Source organism: Sceloporus undulatus, chromosome 2 (assembly GCF_019175285.1).
Source record: "Sceloporus undulatus isolate JIND9_A2432 ecotype Alabama chromosome 2, SceUnd_v1.1, whole genome shotgun sequence".
Classification (NCBI taxonomy): Eukaryota; Metazoa; Chordata; class Lepidosauria; order Squamata; family Phrynosomatidae; genus Sceloporus; species Sceloporus undulatus.
In genome coordinates this window covers 7675826-7698503 of record NC_056523.1, presented here as the reverse complement: position 1 = coordinate 7698503, position 22678 = coordinate 7675826, and the positions used below count along the sequence as shown (strand labels likewise).

At 41.5% G+C, this 22678-nt stretch overlaps 2 protein-coding genes across 5 annotated transcripts in view; one reads left to right on the top strand and one right to left on the bottom strand.

The window, feature by feature from the left end:
* LOC121922022 (zinc finger protein 271-like) overlaps window positions 1-8717 on the bottom strand; it is a 35558-nt gene extending 26841 nt beyond the window's left edge. The window contains exons 1-4 of the mRNA XM_042450894.1: window positions 8610-8717; window positions 4912-5412; window positions 3838-3964; window positions 2568-2681 (exon numbers count right to left, since the gene is read on the bottom strand). Coding sequence (XP_042306828.1) covers window positions 2568-2681; window positions 3838-3964; window positions 4912-5358 — 688 coding nt within the window. The 5' untranslated portion in view covers window positions 5359-5412; window positions 8610-8717. The remainder of the gene's footprint in view (window positions 1-2567; window positions 2682-3837; window positions 3965-4911; window positions 5413-8609) is intronic.
* Window positions 8718-11492: 2775 nt separating this feature from the next.
* Window positions 11493-21322, top strand: LOC121921905 (zinc finger protein 586-like). Of its 4 annotated transcripts, XM_042450623.1 has the most exons (7): window positions 11493-11602; window positions 13396-13917; window positions 14875-14995; window positions 15782-15852; window positions 16753-16879; window positions 18411-18941; window positions 19327-19477. In XM_042450623.1, exons 2-7 carry the CDS (start codon window positions 13522-13524, stop codon window positions 19338-19340), a joined length of 1260 nt encoding a protein of 419 aa, XP_042306557.1. In that variant the 5' UTR covers window positions 11493-11602; window positions 13396-13521; the 3' UTR covers window positions 19341-19477. The 4 variants fall into 4 exon arrangements, with proteins under 4 accessions (XP_042306557.1, XP_042306556.1, XP_042306554.1 ...); XM_042450622.1 differs by having other exon boundaries at window positions 18414-21322; XM_042450620.1 differs by having other exon boundaries at window positions 18411-21322.
* Window positions 21323-22678: the final 1356 nt, after the last annotated feature.

Here is a 22678-nt window from a genome sequence, read left to right as displayed (position 1 = left end):
GGTGTTTCAATGATTGCATGTCGTCTAAGAGTCCAGAAGTCGCACCAAAGTCACGTTCAGCCCTAAGGACTGGAGCATGGCTTTGGTGTGGCTTCGGGGGCTCTAGGACACAGCACATTGAAACACCATACCTCAACTGTGACTCGAAGCAGCTTTATTTGGCTGTCTGTAACAGGCCATAGTTTCTCAAAAAAGTCATGCCAGATTAATCTCTTTTTCTGATAAATTGCCAGTTTGGTAGAAAAGGGAATGCGGTGGATGTAGCATACCTTGATTTCAGTAAGGCCTTTGACCAGTCTCCCATTATATTCTTGCAACAAAAGAAATATAAAAGGCAGGCTAGACAAGGAACTGTTACAGGATTTGTAATGGTTTGACCAGTTGAACCCAAAGGGTGCTCAGCATGATTCCTCTCATCCTGGAGAAGGTGACAAGTGGGAGCCACAGGGTCTGTCCTGTGTCCAGTTTTACTCAGCATCATCAGGGTGTTTCATATTGCGGGATAACTTTCCTCGATTTTTTTTTGACATCAGTGTTCATGATGGTGTGTTTAATCTGTTTCTACAACAGACTCTGGAATCAGTGCATAGGGTCAGGAATTGCACACAAATAGACTCCATTAGCTAGTGGTATAACTTCTCTGGAAACACGTGTATGGCAGAGCTGTTAGCACATCACAGCAAAGGGGTAAATCCTATGCAGCCACTAGAATCACATAGGAACTGTGCAACCCCATGACAAAAGGTGGAAAGCTAATTGTGTGACGGTTGAATATTTCTACAAAGAAGTAACAGCACAAGAATAAATTATGCATGTCAAACTAAGCTTAACTGAATAGAATAGTAAAGGATTTAAACATGTAAAGGCGCTAAATAACGTTGTCGAAATACCATGTAGAATAGAAAGTCCATCTTTGGAGCATATAAATCTAGGAAATATTAAAAGGTGTACAAAATCCCCCTCCCTAGGTTTGCTTATTTCACTAGTCCCTTATTGCTCCATGAGATTCCTGGCTGCCACGCTTAAGAACAATCTTTTCTTGTTCTGCTTCCCAACAGATAGTAGAAGAAGACAACGTATGACATCAAGTGAGAAGTGCTTTAGGCACAAACTAGTTCGACCAATATCACACAGAAGATATAAAAGTTTCACCGGAGAGAAGCTCTACAGATGTAAATTTGTGGGAAATGTTTTGCCCAGAAGATGGGACTTATGCATCACAAGAGGGTCCGTCCAGCAAAGAAGGTTAGACAGGAGGTCTCTGGGAAGTGTTTGATATTCATCCTACCGTATGAGCCGCCAGAGAGTTCATACTGGGAGACAACTACACAAATGCCAGGAGTGTGGAAAATGTTTCACTTGGAAGTCGATCTAGTGAGACATAAAAGAATCCACTCAGGAGAGAAACCGTAACAAATGCCAGGAGTGTGGGAAACATTTTGCTTTCATTTCATCCCTTGTTAGCATAAAGATTTCACCAGGTGAAGAAACCAATAAGTGCCAGGAGTGGTAAGAATGTTTTACTTGCAGTTCAAACCTTCTAAGTCACCAGAGAGTCCAAACAGGAAAGAAACCATACAATGCCAAGATGTAATAAAAGTTTTGCTCACAATACACAGCTTCTGTCACAGGAGATTTCACACGTGGAGAAACCATACAAAGGCCAGGAGTGTGGTAAATGATTTTTTGCAATTCAAGCCTTATGGTGCATCAGAGATCCAACAGGAGAATACCATATAAATGGTCCAGAATGTGGGAAGTCCTTTGGCTAAGAAGTCAAAACGTTCTGGGCGGTCACACAGAATTCATACTGGAGAGAACTACAACAGAAGGCAAGTGTGTGGGAAAATGCTTTCCTTACCATACCTCCACTGTGACTCGAAGCAGCTTTATTTTGGCTGTCTGTAACAGGCCTATGTTGATTTTCTGTGATCATGGCATTCCTTTCTAAATGCTAACATCAAAGCTTCTGTTCAGAAGATGCAATTTTGCCAAGAAGAATGAACAAAAACTGCAGGATACAGATCTCCAAAGCTGACAGAGAGTTATCAGAGAAGAGTGACATCTGTAATTGATGCTTGTGGAGAGGGAATGTTTGCAATGTTTAATATTTTTAGCTTTATAAAGTGTTTAATTCCTTTTAAATAACTGTTATATTCATATTGTTACTGAAGGCTTTATATAGTTTCAATCTCTATTGTTCTAAATATGTTGTCAGCTGCCTTGAGTGTCTTTATTGAGACAAAGGTGGGATATAAATGAATAAAATCGTCTGTATGTACAAGTTTCCCTTATGCGTACAGGCATCCTTTTTCAGGTGCTGCGAAGATTGATATGCCCTGCCTCACTCTGCAGCACCCAAAGCACTGCCTCCCAAAACCAGCAATATTGGCAATGCAGTAGCAGATAGTGAATGGTGTGATCACAACATGCCAAACTAGCCACAAACCCCTAATAGTTAACCAACCCTGAACTTCCAAACCATAAGATGGCTGAGTGAAAGTTCTTCTAATCTAGGCAACTGCCAGGAGGGTTTGGGGGGACTTTACTGTACCCAGAGGTTTTACCTGGTGAATCGCCTGATTCAGTATCCAAAATTTCTGCTTCATCCACATCCTTCACATCTGGCAGCCACAGCTCCTTCCTCTGCTCCCCTTCACACATCAGCTCAGGTTTGGGCACTGGAAAGAAAGATGGGGAAAGAAGAAAACTGTGGGAAGTAATTTACAGCACTTGTATGAACTTCTGCATGGTTAAATTGAATAGAGGATATGGTTATCAAATTTGCCCAGATGACACCAAATTAGGAGAGGTAGTTAATGCTCCAGAAGACAGAATCAGAATTCAGCATTACTGTAACAGATCAGAGAATTGGGCCAAAACTAACAAAATGACTATCAACAGGGAGAAATGTAAGGTACTGTACTTAAGCAGAAAAAAAATGGATAAATATAGGCTGACGGACACCTGGCACAACAACAGTTCATGTGAAAAAGATCTAGGAGTACTAGCAGACCACAAGCTGAACATGAGTCAACAGTGTGATGCAGCAACTAAGGGCCCAAACAGAAAGGCCAAAATAAAGCTGTTTTGGGACACTTTGGATGTATGCTGTTTAAATGCTGCATGCATCCTAAAAGGCCAGAAGCTACACCAAAGCCACGTTCTAGACCTAAGGATTGGAGCGCAGCTTTGGTGAAGCTTCTGGCCTCTTTAAGATGCGTGTGACACAAAGCCTGTCTGTTCAGGCCCTTAAAAAGCTAATGTGATTTTAGGCTGCATAATTAGATGTATAGTGTCTAGACTGAATGAAGTAATAGTGCCACTCTATTCTGCTTTACAGGAAAAGAAATTCTACCTCAACATTAGAAAGGACTTCCTGACAGTAAGAGCTATTTGACAGTGGAATAGGCTTCCTTGGAGTCTGGTTGAGTCTCCTCCTTTTGGAGATTTTAAAAAAGAAGCTGGATGGCTATCAGTTGGGAGTGCTTTGATTGTGTGTTCCTGCATGGCAGGGGGTTGGACTGGATGGCCTTTTTGGTCTCCTCCAATTACACTTAGGTAGGAAAAATGAAGGGCTCAAATATAGGATGGGTGACACCCGGCTTGACAATAGTACATGCGAAAGGGATCTGGGAGTCTCAACAGACCATAAGCTGAACATGAGTCAAAAGTGTGATGCAGCAGCTTAAAAAGCCAATACAATTCTAGGCTGCATCAACATAAATAAATAAATAAATAAATAACGAGTATAGTGGTTAGATTAAAAGCCACGAAGTCTTGCGGAGAAGAAGGACATAAGTAGAATTACTACACAAAAAAACCCAGCCAGTTTACCCTGCAGAGTGGCACCCTTGTCCCCCTCAGGAATTGCCTCCCTCCACTGGAGACTCAGCCTGGTGTCCAATGGAGCCCTCTCTACTGCAGGGAAATCAGATGGACCAGTCACAGGGAGATCTTCAACCTGAAGGAACAGTGAAAAATGAAAACAAGCAATGAGAAATTATAGAGTATCAAAGACAGAGGCAAAAACTTGGGTAGAATGTGCCCAGTGTTAATACAGAATATCCATCCTTGGAAGATTTCAAGAATTTTTTTAGATGTGATAGAGCTTCAGGGCTGGCTGTTCTGGCTGTTTTAAGTCACTATAGTTTTTCAAGTATTTTTAAAAAGGAGCTGTCTTAAATATTTTTATTTAAATGTGTGTATCTTTATATAGCCTCAGAAATCCTGGAAAGCAAGGGGCAACAGATAACTGTTTCAAATAAATAAAAAGAGTGTTCCATAATGTCTTTCTTCATTTCCCTGATGAACCCATGACAGGCAAAATTCTCCAGTTTTAGCCACCCACACACTTAATTTGGGTGTACAGGCTGAGTCTCCCTTATCTGAAATGCTCAGGATTTTGGAATATTTACATATACATAACAAGATACCTTAGAGATGAGACCCAAGTCTAAACATGAAATTCATGTATGTTTTGTATACACCTTATACACATAGCTTGATAATAATTTTATATATAATATTTTAAAGAATTTTGTGCATGAAACACAGTTTGTGTACACTGAGCCATCAGAAAGCAAAGGTGTCACTGTCTCAGCCACCCATGTGGGCAATTTTGGATTTTGGAATTCCGGATAAGGGATCCTCAACCTATCTAGCAATGACACCAATCAAAGAGGCATTTCCACTGAAATCTAAGTACACTGCCAAGTATACAAGTTGTTCCAATGTAAGCATTGGAAGCTAGAGTTTCTGGTTAGTGATTCCATGCATGCTAACTATGTCCCTTGCTTTCAAAAGCAATTCAGAGGGCACTAAATTTCAGGAGAAGAGCAAAACATTGGGAAGAGGAATAGCAATAATGGGGTCCAGAAAAAAGTGGCACATGAGTCATATCCTGCTCACCTCGGTCTTACAGACACCCAGAGGAAACAGTGTCACCCGTTCCTCCAACTTCTTGTCCTCAGCCTGACTCAGAAGAAAATATTCGGCCAGGGCCACTGCCTGGGAACTGCTCTCTGCTCCACATTCTCTCACCCAAGCTGACATCTCCGTGGGCAGGATGGTCAGGAATTGTTCCAAGATCACCAGATCCAAAATCTGGCTTTTTGTACGGTGTTCTGGTTTCAGCCACTGATGGCAGAGATCGTGGAGTTGGCTGTAAGCATCTTGGGGCCCCTGGGACTCCTGGTAACAGAACTGCCTGAAGTGCTGGCACTGGACATCTAAGCTGACAATGTCCTCACCCAGGAATTTTGGCACTGTCCTTTCCCAGAATTCCCCACTTCCTTCACACTTGATGGCATTCGGGCCTGTTTCTGCAGTGAGGCCAGCTGGGTGGTGTTCCTCCATCTTCGAACCGTACCTCCAAATGACTCCTTCAGAGGAGCAAAGGGACTATTCTTTCTGTCAGGGAAAATAATTATTCAGAATTAAGAATTATTACACTGTTTGGGTAAGACAAAGGGCAGGAGATTCCAGCTACAGACTTGGGCCTGATCCATACTGCAGAATTAATGCAGTCTGACACTGCTTTAACTGCCATGGCTGAATGCTATGGAATTCAGGGGATTTGTAGTTTTGTAAGAAATTTCGCCTTCTCTGTCAGAGTGCTCTGGTGCCACAACAAACTACAAATCCTAAGATTCTATAGCATGGATCCGTGACAGTTAAAGTGATGCCAAACCACATTATTTCTGAAGTGCAGATGAGGTCTTGGTCTCCTCCCTGAAGAAAAGACAAGCAAAATTCAGGGTGAAGACTTGGGGAGCTTCATTCACCTGACAGCCACAAAACAACATTCTTCTTTGACTTGAGACAAAATATTCATCTTTCCTCTGCTCCCCAGGTAGTCTATCTCTAGCTATTCTCTATCACCCAGTTTAGGTGAGGAACAGGGAACAGAGATGAGATCTCCTTCATCAAAGTCCCAAAGAGTGAGTCTTGGGGGTGAAGGTAATAACAAGAACAACAACAACAGTAGCATTTATTTAGAATGCACTTTCCATGGCAGAACATCAAACATATATAATGGATGATACAACCCTTCTGAGAGAAAAGTGGCATACAGATGAAATAAATAAACACTATAAAATACTAAAATGATATGCCAATACAGTGGGTCCTTGGTATCCAGTGGGGTTTGGCTCCAAGACGCCCTCATGGATAACAAAATCCGTGGATGCTGATGTCCCATTAAATACAGTGACATAGTAAAATGGTGCCCCTTATATAAAATTAAGGCAAAATCAAGGTTTCCTTTTTGGAATGTATATATCTTTAAAATATTTTCAAGCCACAGATGCTTGAATCCGTGGACAAAAAATGTGTGACCATGGAGGGCTGACTGTATACTCAAACTCCTTATCAGTCACTGATAAGGTGAAACGAGTAATGGTTAGAGACAGGTCTCTAAGGAAGCGTCCACAATCTAATTTGAATGTTCTCATGTGCCTAGTTTTCTTTTTCTTTTTTCTTGGTTGACAGCCAGAGATTTCAGTGAGAAATAAAAAGGCATGGCTGCAGGTAGAAAACAAACCAAACCAAAACTCACAACCGCCAAAGCAGCTCGTCCCAGTCAACCTTACAACCTGTCAACCATTTCGAGAACTGGGATAACTCAAAACATCAGTTGAACATCTAGACCAGGGGTTCCCAAACTGTGCCCTTTAAGAAATTTTGGACTTCAGTTCCCAGAAGCCTCAGCCTCTGGAATTCTGGGCGCTTAAGTCCAAAATCTCTTCAAGAGCACAGTTTGGAGACCACTAATCTAAACATACAAATCCAGTGACATCCAAAATCGGTTCTCTGCTTGAGCATCAAAATCCACTGGGTGGCCCTGGGCAGGTCACATTCTTTCAGCCTCAGAGGATGACAACGGCAAACCCCGCTCTGAAGAAACTTGCCAAGAAAACCCCGTGATAGGTTCGCCTTAGGGTTGCCATAAGTCAAAACTGACTTGGAGGCACCCAACAACAAAGGTGTGAAGGATTTACATTGTCTCGCTCTCTTCAGTGCTAGAAATGTGAGGATGCAGGAAAAGGGAAACAGGATTCTTATATTGGAGGAGGGTTCATGACCCCATTTTGCCTCTTCCAAGCAAAACATCCTGGTGTTAATTCTCTGTTCAGCGATTGCAGCTCATTCACTCCCAAACACTTAGACATGTCCTGCGGTTGTTGTGTGCCTTCAAGTCTCTGTACTGGAAGGAAGTCAGGCTATAAATAAACATAATAAACATAACAACAACAACAAGTCATTTCCAACTTATGTTGGGTTTTCTTGGCAGGATTTCTTCAGAGGAGTTTGGCCATTCCCTTGATGCTGAGAGCATTTGCTTTTAAATTAGAGGGCCACAACGGGGTAGAGATTTGAGCTTTGGCCTATGATCTCAAGAGACCTGGGTTCAAATCCCTGCTCAGCCATGGAAACCCACTAGGTGACCTCAGGCAAGTCACACTCTCTCAGCCTTAAAGGATGGCAATGGCAAACTTCTGGACAAATCTTGCCCCAGAAAACCCTGTAATAGGGTCACCTTTGGGTTGCCATAAGCTGGAAACAACTTTTAAAGCGCATTACAGTGGGACCTTGTTATCCACTGAGGTTTGGTTCCAGGATCCCCCGTGGATAACAAAATCCGTGGATGCTCAAGTCCCAGTAAATATAATGGCAGAGCAAAATGGTGCCCCTTATATAAAATGGATAATCAAGGTTTGCTATTTGGAATTTACCCTATGCTTCTTTTGAATATTTTCAAGCCGTGGATAAAAAATCCGTGGATAAGGAGGGCCGACTGTATCAGCTACTTAGTTAAGTATGCCAATACACAACACTGGCCAACAACAACAACAACAAATGAGTATTCTATATAAAATTATTATTATTATTATTATTATTATTATTATTATTATTATTTTATATCCTGCTTCACCCTCACGAAGTGTGGCGTTTTAAGACTGAACTAGGACTAACAATGTCATTTCTTTTGCTTTCTCTTGTATGGTTTTTAACATCTTTGCCTGACAAAGAAGCCAGCGGAGCTTCGAAAGCTTGCAGCTGTGTATTCTGTGCATTTGGATCGGCCCCATAGAGGTATCCTTGTTCATTATTTAGACAGCGCTGTAAATATACAAAGCGCTGTATGTACAATCAATTAAGATGGATCAAATAACCTGCCTATGGCATACATTCTACACAAAATCATTAAACACGATACATATTACAGTAGTACATGTTAAATTGCAGCTCTTTCGCCGCCAAACTCCTTGCGCTGTGGATTCTGGATGATGTTGTATTCTGGGAACCAAGGTTTGATTCCTTGCTCCAGCATTTAAAAAGAAAGACCCACTTGGGGTGAATCTGGTCCAAAACAGACGGCAGAAATAGTCCAGGTTTGGGACCAGTGCTTGGATCAAGAGCCATGGAATCCTGGGAATTGTAGTCTGTTGTTGTGGACCCAGAGCGCTTTGACAGAGAAGGCTCAATGTCTCACAAATACAATTCCCAGGATTCCTTAGCGCTGAACCAGGGCAGTTAACGCGGTGTCGAACCGGGTTATTTCTGCCGTGCGGATGCATCCCCGGAGCCCTCTCCCCTCTCCTCACCGCGGACTGTCCCCCTCTCGAAGGAAATCCTCCCCTTTTGAGTACCAGATTCGCGGTGGCTGGAGGTGCTTGTTCTTCTTGCTGTTGTTTCCGTCGGACCCCTTTGAGTGCGACACCGCCTGCCTTCATCCTCAGCCGAGGCAAGCCTCCATTGGCTTCCGCCTCCTCCCGTCACGTGACTGAAGCCACTGCCAAGCTCCTGGCAAGACATTCCAGAGCGACGGAGTGGGATGAGGGCCAGAATTTTGGACTTCAACTCCCAGAATCCCAGCGTATTGGCCCACATGGCTGAGGCTTCTGGGAGCTGAAGTCCAAAATCCCTTAAAAGAGCACAGTTTGGAGACCACTGCTTTAGGGAGTCTGTTTCCACCACGGAGCTCTATAATACACTCTCTTAAGATCCAAAATACACTGCAGAAATGATCCAGTTTGAAGCTGCTTTCCTGGCTCAGTGCTAGGGAATCCTGGGAACTGTAGTTTGTTGCAGCACCAAAGCTCTCTGACTGAGAAGGCTAAATGCCTCATAAAGTTACAGTTCCCAGAATTCCCTAGCATTGAGCCAGGGCAGTTCAAGCTGTTTCAAACTGTATTATTGCTGCAGTGTGTTTTGGATCAAAAGCTTCATCCGCATTACAGAAATAATCCAATATTCTATTTTAACTCCTAACTGTTTTTAACTTTTAAAATGGTTTAATTGTGTGGGTTTTTTAAATTTTATATTTATACATTTTAATTGTGTATTGTTTTTCAATTGTATTGTTTTAAATCTGCTGTTTGCTGCCTTGAGTCCCTATATTGGGAGAAAGGCAGGATATAAGAAAACAATAATAACAATAATAATTATTATTATTCCCAGCATAGCATTGGGCCATGGCAGTTAAAGCGGCGTCAAACTGGATTATTTCTGCAGTGCGGATGCAACCCAGGAGTCCAAGCCTCCTGCCTGCCAAGAGGTTTGCAAGAGACTCCTCTATTGCTACTATCAGTGACCTTCTAGATAATCAAACTAAACCCTTATAGTTCTGCCATTCCACTTTAACTGCTCTGGCTACCTACTGTTGCATTCTGGGATTTGCAGTTTAAGGAGGGGGCATTTAGAATACTCAGCTAGGGAGCTCTTAGGCCTCACTGAACTACAAACCCCAGAATGCAACAGGTGGCTTTGTTTTAAGATCATTTTCATTTGGTCCCTTTCCCATTCCCTTTTGCCTCACAGTTGGGAATCAGTCTTTTCTTTTCTGTCCTCTCAACAGATATCCAGTGGAAAACAAATGTATGTACCAAGTGTGGAAAATGATTTAGGCACAAATTGGATCTTGCCAGACATCAGCATCATGCCCATGCAAAAGAGGAAGGTTATACAGTACTGGAGAGAGGTCCTGCAAATGTCTTATCTGTGGGAAATGTTTTGCCCAAAAGATAGAGCTTATGCTTCACAAGAAGAACCACACTGGAAATAAAAGCTGTAGATGTGAGGTCTCTGTGAAACATTTTGATTGTACATCACAACGTGAGAGTCCTCCACACAGGAGAGAAACCACACAAATGCCAAGAGTGTGGAAAACAGTTTGTTTCCAACCGGACCTAATGAGGCATCGTATAATCCATGCAGGAGAGATGCCATACAAATGCCAGGAGTGTGAGAAGTGCTTTGATTGCAGTTCACACCTGTAGTATATGAGAGGATCCACACAGCAGGAGAGAAGCCATACAAATGGCAGGAGTGTGGGAAATGCTTTTCTCAGAATTCAAGCCTTCTCTGTCACCAGAGAGTCCATACAGGAGAGAAACCATACAAATGCCAGGAAGGTGGGCAGTCTTTTTCTTGTAATTCGTCCCTTATCTATCATAAATTAATCCACACAGGACAGAAACCATTCAGATGCAAAGAGTGCGGGAAATGTTTTGCTCACTGTACACAGCAGTATTTTGGATTTTGGAATTCTGGATAAGGGATACTCAACTTGTAACTCTTTCTGAAATTGTCCCCGAATTCTTAGAGAACAATGATTTGCTGTTCAAATCATAGGACTTTCTCAATAAACTATGTCCCTTTCAAAACAAATCTTTGGAAGAGACCTAATGCAGATCCAAGAAGTGACTACAAACAGTCCCAAAAAAGAATGGAACAACAGCAGAATGGAGGGGGGACAACGACTGGCAAAACCCAAGGATGAGCTCATCGTCTTTTCACAGTCTCTTTAAGATTATTTAAGGATGCAAAAGTGATGCTTTTTGTGGAGTTTACAAACTGTAGTTTTCATTTTTGTAAATTAGCACTGAACTTTAGTACTTGAATTTGTAATGTATAGCTAAATGTTATCAAATTTATTTAAAATTTTAATTTATTACTCTAATATTATATATTAAAATATATTATATATTATATATAAGGATCCCTGGTGGTGCAGTGGTTAAATTCCTGCACTGCAGCCACTCACTCACAAACTACAAGGTTGCAAGTTCAATACCAGCCAAGGGCCCAGGCTGGTCTCAGCCTGGCATCCTTCTGAGGTTGCGAAAAAGAATATCCAGCTTGTTTGGTACGATTAACTTACAGTTGTAAACCGCTTAGAGACTGGTTAGGTGGTGTGAAGCGGTATATAAGTGAAGCTGCTATTGCTAATATATAGTCTGTAACATATTCTATACAATATTCTCATATATAAGAATATAATATAGAATAGAATATTATTATTATTATTATTAACCTTTATTTATAAAGCACTGTAAATATATAACAACTATATAATTATTTTTAGACTATATTAAATAATACGAACAAAGTCGTTATTATTATTATAATTATATTGTTATTATTCTCAGGGAATAGGGCAAGTCTTCTTCTTTCCTTGCCAGTAACCTGGCATGGCTTCAAGATGGAGGAAGCAAAGCGGTGCCACATAAATGGGGTCCCTCTGAAACACCAACCTCGACCTCTGTTCCAAGCCCAAAGCTGAAGGCCCCTGGAAAAGGCGAAGGAAGGGGTCCGGGTGAGAGTCTCTGAAGCTGGGAAGGAAGATTGAAAAGGGGCAAGAAATACTGAAGGGAAGCAAAGAGGTGGAATTGGTAGACCGGGGAGCCCCTGAGCAGAAAGGGGGCTCTGCAGCTGGAATGGCTAAAGGAGGAGGAAAGGGTGGAAACAGAGGCTTCAGGCTTGCATGGGGGGACTTCCATAGAGAGAGGCTTGCCTTTCTCCAAGTGTAAGATGCGGGGAGTGAGAAAGAATCCAGTCTGAGACCGCTTTAATGCCCTGGGTCAATGCTAGGGAATTCCGGGGACTGTAGTTTTGTGAGACATTGAGCCTTCTCGGTCAGAGACAGCTCTGGTGCTGCCACCATAAACTACAGTTCCCAGGATTCCCTAGCACTGAGCCAGGGCGGTTAAAGGGGTCTCAAACTGGATTATTTCTGCAGTGTGTTTTGGACCTGAGAGATAATACTTCATTCGTATTAGAAGAGATGTCATACTGAGGAGGGAGCAAGCTTGTTTTCTGCTGCTCCAGAGACTAGAACCTGAAACAATGGATGCAAGCTGCAGGAAAAGAGATTCCAGTTCAACATTAGAAGGAACTTCCTGAGAGTAAGGGCTGCTCCACAGTGGAATACACTCCTTCAGAGGCTGGTGGAATCTCTTTCCTTGGAGGTCTTTAAACAGAGGCTGGATGGCCATCTGTCAAAGGGGATGCTTTGATTGAGAGTTCCTGCATGGCAGAATGGGGTTGGACTGGATGACCCTGGTGTCTCTGCCAACTCTAGGATGCTATGATTCTTAATTTATTAAAGTATTTCTATCCCACCTTATATCAGCAGATCTCAAGGCCTTGATTGATTGATCAACTTTGCTTTTGAGGGGCATAACCTTTTTAATTATTATAATTATACCTATTATAATGTTTTATATATATATATATATATATATATATGTTTTATTTATATCCTGACTCTTCCCATAGGAAGATATATATATACATACACACATGCACACACACATACAGTCGCCCCCTGATTTTGCAGGGGATCTACAGGGGACCCCCCCTATGAAAATGGAAAATCGCCAACATTTAAGCCTCATTGGCTTGAATGGCGGCTCCTGCCCGGTTTTGTTCTCCTCCGTTTGCCACCCATGAACAAGCAAGGGACACAAACTCAACAAGTCCACAAAAACAGAGGGGCAAGTGTATAATATATACACATATACATGCATACAGCTGTTAAACTAATTTAGTATAAATTAGGGATGCATCTGCACTGCAGAAACAATGCAGTATGACACTGCTTTAACTGTTATGGTCCATGCTATGGGATCCTGGCATTTTTAGTTTCTTGTGGCACCAAAGAAGGCTAAATATCTCACAAAGTTACAAATATGACAGTACTGTATTCTGTAGCATTGTGCCATGACAGTGCCATGACAGTTAAGGCAGTGTCAAACTATATCATTTCTGCAGTGTAGATGCTGCATAGACGTAGGAAGAACACCGTAGCTGAGAAGACCTAATGAGGAGTCAGTGCTTTAACTGTTGGTCCTGTTGCAGGCTTTGGGTGATGAGATGGGGTTAATGGCGACGAAAAACCAATGGAGGGAAGATGAAACTCGGAAACAGAGAGACGAGGTGGAAGGATACACCACCATTTTTTGACTCATTAGTAAACAGAGAACAACCTTTCCTGAGTCTCTTAAGTTTGGCGATCTATCTCCTAGGAAGAGGCATGGTTGCTAGTTGGAATCTTCTACATTTCTTCTCGCCTATGTACTAATTTTAATGTACTGATTTTTAATCCAGCAGGTATCTTGGCTTTGCAGAATTTTGGGTAACACCTGCTAGAGAGGTCTTGGTCCTGAGAGAGATGGTGGAGGAGAAGGAGTAGCCTTGATCCTGTGGGCAGCATTATCAGACACCAGTTCAACGATGGATGCACCAAATTCAGCTTGTCCCGAAGCAGCCTTTCAAGCTGGCACTAGGGAAGTATGGGAAAGGACCATACAGAAATTCCTGTGTAATGACCCTGCTAATTTAGACATACAGCATCAGAGCTTCAGGGAGTTTACCTATAGGGAGGTTGAGGGGCCCCGAGAGCTTTGCAGCCGACTCCACTATCTCTGCCGTCAGTGGTTGAATCCAACAAAAAAGACTAAAAATCAGATGCTGGATCTGGTGGTCCTGGAGCAGTTCCTCACCATCCTGCCCCGAGAGATGGCAAACTGGGTCAGGGAATGTGGAACGGAAACCTGTTCTCAGGCGGTGGCCCTGGCAGAAGGTTACATGCTGAGTAAGAAAGAAGAGAAGAAGCAGGAAGAGCGCCAGGTGAGAGCCTTTCCTTTGTAAGGCAGAGATGAGCAGGACATGGGCCCTCTGCCCCTTTCTCTCCCCCAGTCCCTTCTGTCCATTCTATTGTCACTTCTATAGCCATTGGGATATTCATTGAACTTCTACTGAAATGTTGTGCTCCCAGTATTGGTTTAGACAGCCAAGGACCCTTATTTTGAGGTGGAATCACCATTCCAGAAGTCTCTTAGAAGCAAGATTCTGCTTTAAAACTAGACACATCCTTCTGTTCTGCCTTGTTTGTTAAGGAAATCACAGGTTGCATAGCTGCCACTGCTGCAGAACCAAATATGCTGATGTGGTCTCTGCAATGGAAGCATGTGATTCTGATAGGCTGAGACAGGAAATGTGTGATTTCAAGTCATTTCTAACTTATGGTGACCCTAAGACGAACCTATCATGGGGTTTTCCTGACAAGGTTTATTTAGAGGAAGTTTGCTATTGCCTTCACCTGAAGCTGAGAGCATGTGACTTGCTCAGTCACCCAGTGGGTTTTAAAGCCATGCAGGGAACTGAACTCTGGTCTCCAGAGTTGTAGTCCAACACTTAAACTACTATGTTACACTGGCTCTGCACTGCAGAATTAATGCAGTTTGACATCACTTAGACTGCCATGGCTCAATACTATAAAATTTTGGGATTAGTATTTTTGTGAGATATTAGCCTACCCTTTTAGAGAGCTCTGGTGCTACAGCAAACTTCAAATCCCAGTATTCCATAGCATGAAGCCATGACAGTTTAAGCGATGTCAAACTGCATTAATTCTGCAGTGCAGATAGAGCCTAGGTCTCACCTTCCCCCTCTAAAGTATGATACCCTCCTTTTCCAGAAGTGGCTATAGATGGATGAGTAGACATCTCAAAATTTCCCACAGATATATAGCATTTTCTCTTTCTTCTTCACACTTTACATCTTGCATCCGCACAACTCTTTCAGATCCAAAAGCTCCCTGTGGAAGTTCAGTATGATTTCTCTGCTGCAAGGAAGACTCCATCAGACTCCAGACAGAGTCCCCAGCATAGGGAAATAAAACAGGAGAGTGATGTCACCTTGCAAGGTAAGGATGAACTCAGATAGGTGGTCCCCCCCCCACACATTTACAGTAGGCCCTTGGTATCCACTGGGGCTTGGTTCCAGGACCTCCCATGGATACCAAAATCCATGGATACTCATATCCCATTAAATACTATGCTGTATTAAAATGGTGTCCCTTATATAAAATGGCTAGATCAAGGTTTGTTTTTTGGATTTTTAAAATTTTGAATATTCTCAAGTATGGGTGGTTGAACCCATGGATTCGGAGGGCTGAGTATATATATATTCATATCACACACCACCTTTGTTGTCCCCATTCTTCATGGTTTTGTATTTCACCCATTTGTTCTCACAAAGAACCCTATGATGTAGGTCAGACTGAGAACGTGTAGCTGGCCCAAATTCAGCCAGTGGTCCATTAGAATTTGGATCTCCCAACCCTCCCAAGCCCCATTGAACAACCAAACCATTATCACTTAGAAAATCCTATGCATTCTAGTGAGGATGTGTTCAAGGAATTACTCCCTAGGAAGGCTTTTAGGATTATAATCATAGGAGATTATCACAGTGCTTTTCCTCCCACCGGATGTAAACTTAAATAGGCAGATTTTATCACACACACTCATGTGCGGGCAGTAGGCATCCTGTACCTGGTCCAGACTTTTCTTGCACCTTTTAATGAACAGGATCTGCCTATTTAAATTTACATCCCATGTCTAGTGCAGAATGAAAGGCAGTGTGATAATCTCCTTAGTCTCCAAGATGAGCACTGGTAAGTTGTTTTCTGCTGCCTTTGTCTCTTATGCAGGGACTGGAACAATGCTGGCAACAATCACTCAGTCATCTCTTTTTCTTGGTAATGGAGTAGAACTGGATCAGGTAAGGAGAACAATCATTGGGATCAAACACAAGTCTGGCATCTCACATCCCTGATTGGGGTAGTTGAGACTATTGTTTCCAAGCAGAAAAAAAAATAACATGGTGATTTCCTAAATATTTGGTGTGGGAAGAGGTAAAGGGCTGAGTGGTCATCCCTGTACGTTTAACACATTAATGCCGGAATAGAGGTGGTGGCTTGTTTTTTTCTCCCCTTGAATAGGGAAAAATCTTTCCATCCTGTCTTCATAGACAGATAAGGAAAAATATTTCCCCTTTTTACTTCTGACAAAGCTAATAGCGTCAAGAAGGGTGCTGCAAGGACAGACCTATTTGGTTCAGATCTTGCTGGGTTATGCCCATCTACTTTAGCCTTCTTTTCCCCACAGTGGTTCACTAGATGGCTGTAGGAAGCATGGAAGCTGGATATGATAGGCATAGATCTGTCTGGCTGTTGTTCTACAGCAACTGGAATTCAAAGGGTTTTGTATAGAGTTTAATATATTTAAAATTTTAATGTGTAATGCCTTTAATTTTTAAAAATTGGTTAATAGTTTTTAAACGTATCTACATTATAATCCTATATTGTTTTGATCTCATACTGTTCTAAATTTTGTTAGCCACTTTGAGTCCCTAGATCAGGAGAAAGGTGGTATGTAAATAAATAAAATTATTAATAATAATGGAATGCCCCCTCAGCTCCAGGAGCTAACAAGTGGAATGTGTATTTACAAAGTGAATACTTTTGTCTTCAGGCACAGAGCCTTGAATGGCACTCATGAATGTTTAATCTTGCATTGTTAAAACCTACTTACCCCATGCTAATCTCCCTCTTGCATTTTATTCACCAATCAATGATACTGATGTTGTATGTAAGCAGGAAATGTTTTCTTTCTTATCCAGGTCCCAGTGACCTTTGAGGAGGTGGCTTTGTCTTTCTCTGAGGAGGAGTGGGCCCTGCTGGATCCTGACCAGAGAGCCCTTCACAGGGACATCATGGAAGAAACCCATGGGATTGTGTCCACTCTTGGTAAAGCTCTTTCTTTCCCTCACTGATAAAGTTTTTACTTTAAAATGCAAAAAAACCATGTAGTTATTGTTATTTGTATCCCACTTTTTCCCAGTATTGGAACTCAAAGTGGCTCACAGTTTAAAAGAATTATACAATTAAAAACATACAAAAAGAGAGTATTAAGACAGAATTAAACTATCTGCAGTATTAAAACAAATCAGTTTCTTTTTTAAAAAAGGGAGATGTGCATAAAAAAAAATAGAGCTTTTAAAACCAATTCAGTTAAAAATAATAACAAGAACAGCAACAGTATTCCTTTCAAGAGGAAATGGTCTTCCAACTCATATTGTTCCCACTTCTATTTATTCCAACTCATGCTCTCAGGTTCCTGAAGGCAGGGCTGGGGAATTGGTGTCCATCCAAATATTTTGAAATACCTCTTCCAGTAATATCTTGCCAGCTTGGCCAGTATTTTTGTCAGCTGGGCAGTGATGAGGCATGATAAGACTGGTAGTTCATCAGCATTTGAAGCACTGCAGATTCTGTGCTCCTCCTGCCTTACATGATTCTGGACATACACAAATCTGATTAGGAAGGAAATATTGATGCTGATAGCATAGCAATAAGTGTGTGCATTAGAAGGACATGAGGAAAGATTAGAAGATGGGGCTAAAGCAGAAATATACTTCCCCTTATGTCAGTGGGAACAGACTAAAGAAGCAAAAACAGACAAACATACGTATGTATGTATTTTAAAATGTGGGCTACTTTGACAGTTTATTTCATAAACGAACGTAGCAAAAGGCTTCACCTGGGTTAAAAAAAACTGTCATTGGCATATGCATCTCAGTACTTTCTTCTGTCTCTCCTTCCTTTTCCATGCTGACCATGATCTCTCCCTACCCCCTACTTTATAAGAAACTGAAATAAGAAGCTTGAATATTAAAATGTAAAAGCTCTGCAAATGCTTTTTTAAAAGCATCATGAAAACTAAAAAAGCCTTTTACCTGGAGCCTGAAAGACTAGTGAGGATAAAAAAGGGATTATACCATATATACTTGACTAGAAGTTGACCTCATGTATAAGTTGAAGACAAGTTTTGGGATCAAAATTACAGATTCTGATATGACCTGTGAATAAGTCAAAGGTAAAATCTAGAGGGATGTAACAAAGGAGCTAAAGGATGAGGCAAAGAAATGTAATACCAAAGTGCTCACAAAATTCCAGCAGGAATAACTGTTTATGCTCACAAAAAAAGTTTTTCCAGGACAGATTACTCTTGCCTTTCACCGGTGGCTGGTTCCTTTTTAAATAAGAGTTCAAGTACAGTACTTACATTGACCCTTGGATAAGTCGACTCAGGTTGTTTGGGTGAATTTTTTGACTAAAATTTCTAGACTTATACATGAGTATATACAGTAATATCTTTTATTTTCCCCCAAGGTTGTGTCTTTTTAGGATCTTTTGTACTTGACCCCATTCTGAGCCCTGAGCTTTGTTTTGTTCATATTTGGGAATGAGTCTTACCTCTTCTTGTCCTTCTTTCCAGCAGGTAACTGGAGGGGGGGAAATGAATATGCCAAACATGGAAATTCTTTTAGACACAAATTGGAGCCTGCCATAAACCAGCAAGCCCACACAGAAGAAAAATGTTATGTCAGAGAGGGGCTCTGCAGAGACGCCATTTGTGAGAAACCTTTCACCCAAAAGATGACACTTATGCTTCCAAAGAAGGTCCACCCTGGAAATAAACACTTTACATGTGAACTCTCTGAGGAAGGTTTTGATTGCAGAGTGGACTGTGAGAGCTACAAGGAGATCCACGCCAGAGAGAAACCACACAAATGCCAGGAATGTGGGAAATGTTTTTCTCACAATTCACACCTTGTGCTGCATGAGAGAGTCCACACAGGCGAGAAACCATACACATGCCAGCAGTGTGGGAAATGTTTTTCTCACAATTCACACCTTGTTCTACACGAGAGAGTTCATACAGGAGAGAAACCGTACAAATGCAAGGAGTGTGGGAAATGTTTTGTTTCCAGTTCAGATCTTGTGAGGCACAAGAGAGTCCACACAGGTGAGAAACCTTACAAATGCCAGGAGTGTGGGAAATGTTTTGTTTTCAGCTCAGGTCTAGTAAGGCATCTGAGGGTCCACAGAGGAGAGAAACCATACAAATGCCAGGAGTGTGATAAATGTTTTGTTTCCAGGTCAGATCTTGTTAGGCACCTTAGAGTCCACACAGGAGAAAAGCCGTACAAATGCCAAGAGTGTGGAAAACACTTTGCTTCCAAGTCAGAGGTTTTGAAGCACTTGAGAGTCCACACAGGAGAGAAACCATTCAAATGTCTGGAGTGTGGAAAATGTTTTGCTTTTAAGTCAGAACTAGTGACACATCTAAGAATCCACACAGGAGAGAGACCATACAAATGCCAAGAGTGTGAAAAATGTTTTACTTCCAGGTCAAAAGTTGTGAGGCACCAGAAGATCCACATGGGAGAGAAACCATACAAACTCCAGGAGTGTGGGAAATTCTTTGCTGCCAAATCAGAACTTGCAAACCACCAAAGCATCCAGACAGAAGAAAGGCCATACAAATACCAGCAGTGTAGAAACTGTTTTTTTGTCCAAATCAGACCTTCAGAAAAACCAGAGAGTTCACACAGGAGAGAAGTGATAGAAATAGCAGAAGTGTAGAATATGTTATACTCAAAATTCGTCTGGTCCACCAGATAGTCTAAACAAGACAGAAAACATACAAATGTCTCTCCTATAGGGGAAAAAGACTCAGAATGTGTGTCTTCCACCAGAGAGTCCACATAGGAGTGAATGTTAAAAAGCCAACTGTGAGGGAGATGGTTTGTTTTCCAGTCAGACCATGCCACAGACTAGCGTCCTCTCAGGAGTCACAGAATTATAGACTTGGTACAGATCTCAAGGATGATCTAACAACAGTGCAGGAATCCCTGAGAGGTAGTCATCTAACCTATAGTTGGAAACCTCCAGCAAGGTTCCAAAGCAATCTGTTCTGCTTTTGAATAGCTTTTATTAAATTCTTCCTAAAGCCAGCATGGTGTGATGGTTTGTGTACTCAGGTATGATCCTGGAGGCCAAGGTTCAAATCCAGGCTCAGCCATAAATTAGAAACAACTTGGAGGGACAGGGCAACCATGTTTTGTTGGAATTTCCTTTCCTGTTACTTCAGTCCAGTGGTTCAGATCTTATCCTTTAGAGAAGGGGGGGAAGCTTACTCCCATCTTCCACATAACACTTTTTCAGATATTAAATGATGGTTATATTACTGAGAGCCAGTGTGGTGTAATGATTTGACCACTGGACTACAGCTGTGCAGACCATGATTTGATTTCCTGGTCTGGTTAGTGTGGGATCGGCTGGTGGAATTCAACTGGTTAGCGTAGGTTCGGATGTAACGGTTGATGCAATAAAGAGGTTGCAATAATGATGGAAGACAATTGTCTTCCCTGGATGCCTGTTTCTTCCACAGATGATTTGGGATATCCTAATATTGTGTAAGATGTATGACACATTACCTGCAATGCAGAGTAACTTATAATTAATTTGTCTAGATAATGAGTAGTTTCTTCCTGAGGGCAGTTTATATGATCAAGTTTGGGATTCCAATGAACTCCTATAAATCGCCACCAAATTCATTGTCAGTCTTAAACATTTTTTTAAAAAGTCAATTTGATACATGAAGAAAGGAAAATAAGTCCTTACTGGGTCTAGTTGGTCTTTGACATATAAAGAGCATCCATTAGGGTTTGTGTAAATACAGTCAGCCCTTCTTATCCACCAATTTTTTTTTCATGGATTCAAGCATCTCTGGCTTGAAAATATTTCTTTTAAAGTATAAATTCCAAATAGCAACTCTTGATTTTCCATTTTATATAAGGGACACCATTTTGGTAGGCCATTATATTTAATGGGACTTGAGCATCCATGGATTTTGTTATCCACTAGGGATCCTGGAACCAAGATTAACCAAGGTCAAGAAGGACTCATTGTATCATCACCAGTATCCCAAATATGTGAGCCAGTGTTGTGTAGTGGTTTGAGTGTTGTACTACAACTCTGGAGACCAGGGTTCAGTTGCCAGCTCAGCCATGAAACCCACTGGGTGACCTTGGGCAAGTCACATTCTCTCAGCCTTAGAGGATGACAATGGCAAACCTCTGAACAGATTTTGCCAAGGAAACTCCAGGGTTCCCCCATAGGGTTGCCATAAGTCAATAATGACTTGAAGGCGTACAACAACAAAATCATCAAGCAGCAGGGGTCAGGAACCTGAGACAAAAAGTATGACTATACCTTTAGATATTCTAGCACTGATATTACAGTAGAATGTCTGAAGGACAAAATGGGAATAAATCACTCTTACTGGCACCATCTTGTACATTAGTAATAATAAAAATGGTAAAAAAAATCACAAACATTAAATTGTGAGTGTTTAATGGGCATGTGCTTGCATGTATATAGAGGTTTGTATGCAGTGTGTTTCTTGAAAAATATGAAATCTGGATTAGGCTTTTAAAGTCATTTCAAGACCTTACCTGTTTTTCTGTTGGCATTGACAGACCTTATGTTAACAAAGCACCGTGTTGTTAACAATACGTACCATGTTTATGAATAATATTATTTGATGATGATAATATTCGATCCTGGAGGGCTGTGGATTGATTCAGCCCCTTCCATGCTTTCGTAGGTTGATAAAATGAGTACCCAGCTTGTTGGGGGCAATTGTCTTACAGATTGTAAACTGCTTAGAGAGTGCTAGTTTACTATGACATAGTATAGAAATGTAAATGCTGTTGCTAATATTATTGCTGAAATCAGCACTCAGGTGGCAGGCAACTATCCTGTTAGCATGCTCCCTCTAAGAAAATAAAATAAAAGAGGAGTTAAACTAAACTGGAACACTTCAGAGAAGAACTATGACAAGTAGAAATCCTTTAAAAATTATAAAAAGTTCCCCTAATGGAAGCTGAGAAATTGTGTCTTCTGACTGCACCAGATCCTTGCATGGCAATAAGAGAGGGGAGGCTTCTATGGAGAAAATGGGGGAAGGTTGTGCAACAAAATGCCAATCCACAATTAATCCATCCACACCTACTAAGATAAGAGACTAAGAACCTGAGCAGATGGAAGAGAAAACCTAGCTTATGTCTGGGGTCTCCCAATTTGTAAGAAGAACACACTAAACACACCACCAGCTCCCACAACAGTTCAACACTGCCTCCCTACTCTGCAAGGGTGTACTGTACCTGCCAAAATGGAGCATTCGCAGCTGCAAACGCATGAGCTGACCACTCGTGAAACTGTGACTGATTTGCGGTGGGTGACAAAAAATTTTTTGGATAATAATACCTAAAATAGTAATGGTAAAAATTCTTTGGGGAGTTCCCCTTTCTTTCTCCAAACTGGCAGACAATCCTCACACCAGGGCAGTGATTCACTCTTTCCAGCTTGAACTGGAACAAACTGGGATGTTTTTTGCTCCGGTGTTAAGCCCCAAAGTGTGGCTTCAGTAAATTTTCCTCCCATTTCAGCCGACAGGTAGGCTTTCAAACGGCTGTTTCTTTTAATGTATGTGGATGACCACTAAATCATTCACTGAAACCATAATGAACATTATAAAAACATAAAAAGAAGACTGAAGTGCTTGAGAAGTGCTCAACTTGGGGGAAATGGAGCAGATGATGTATACCTGGCTAAGGAAAAATTAATTCCAGTCTTGCAGTGGTGTGGTTAGATTCATTCATTCATTCATTCAGTGCCTTTCTCCCGGAAAGGGAG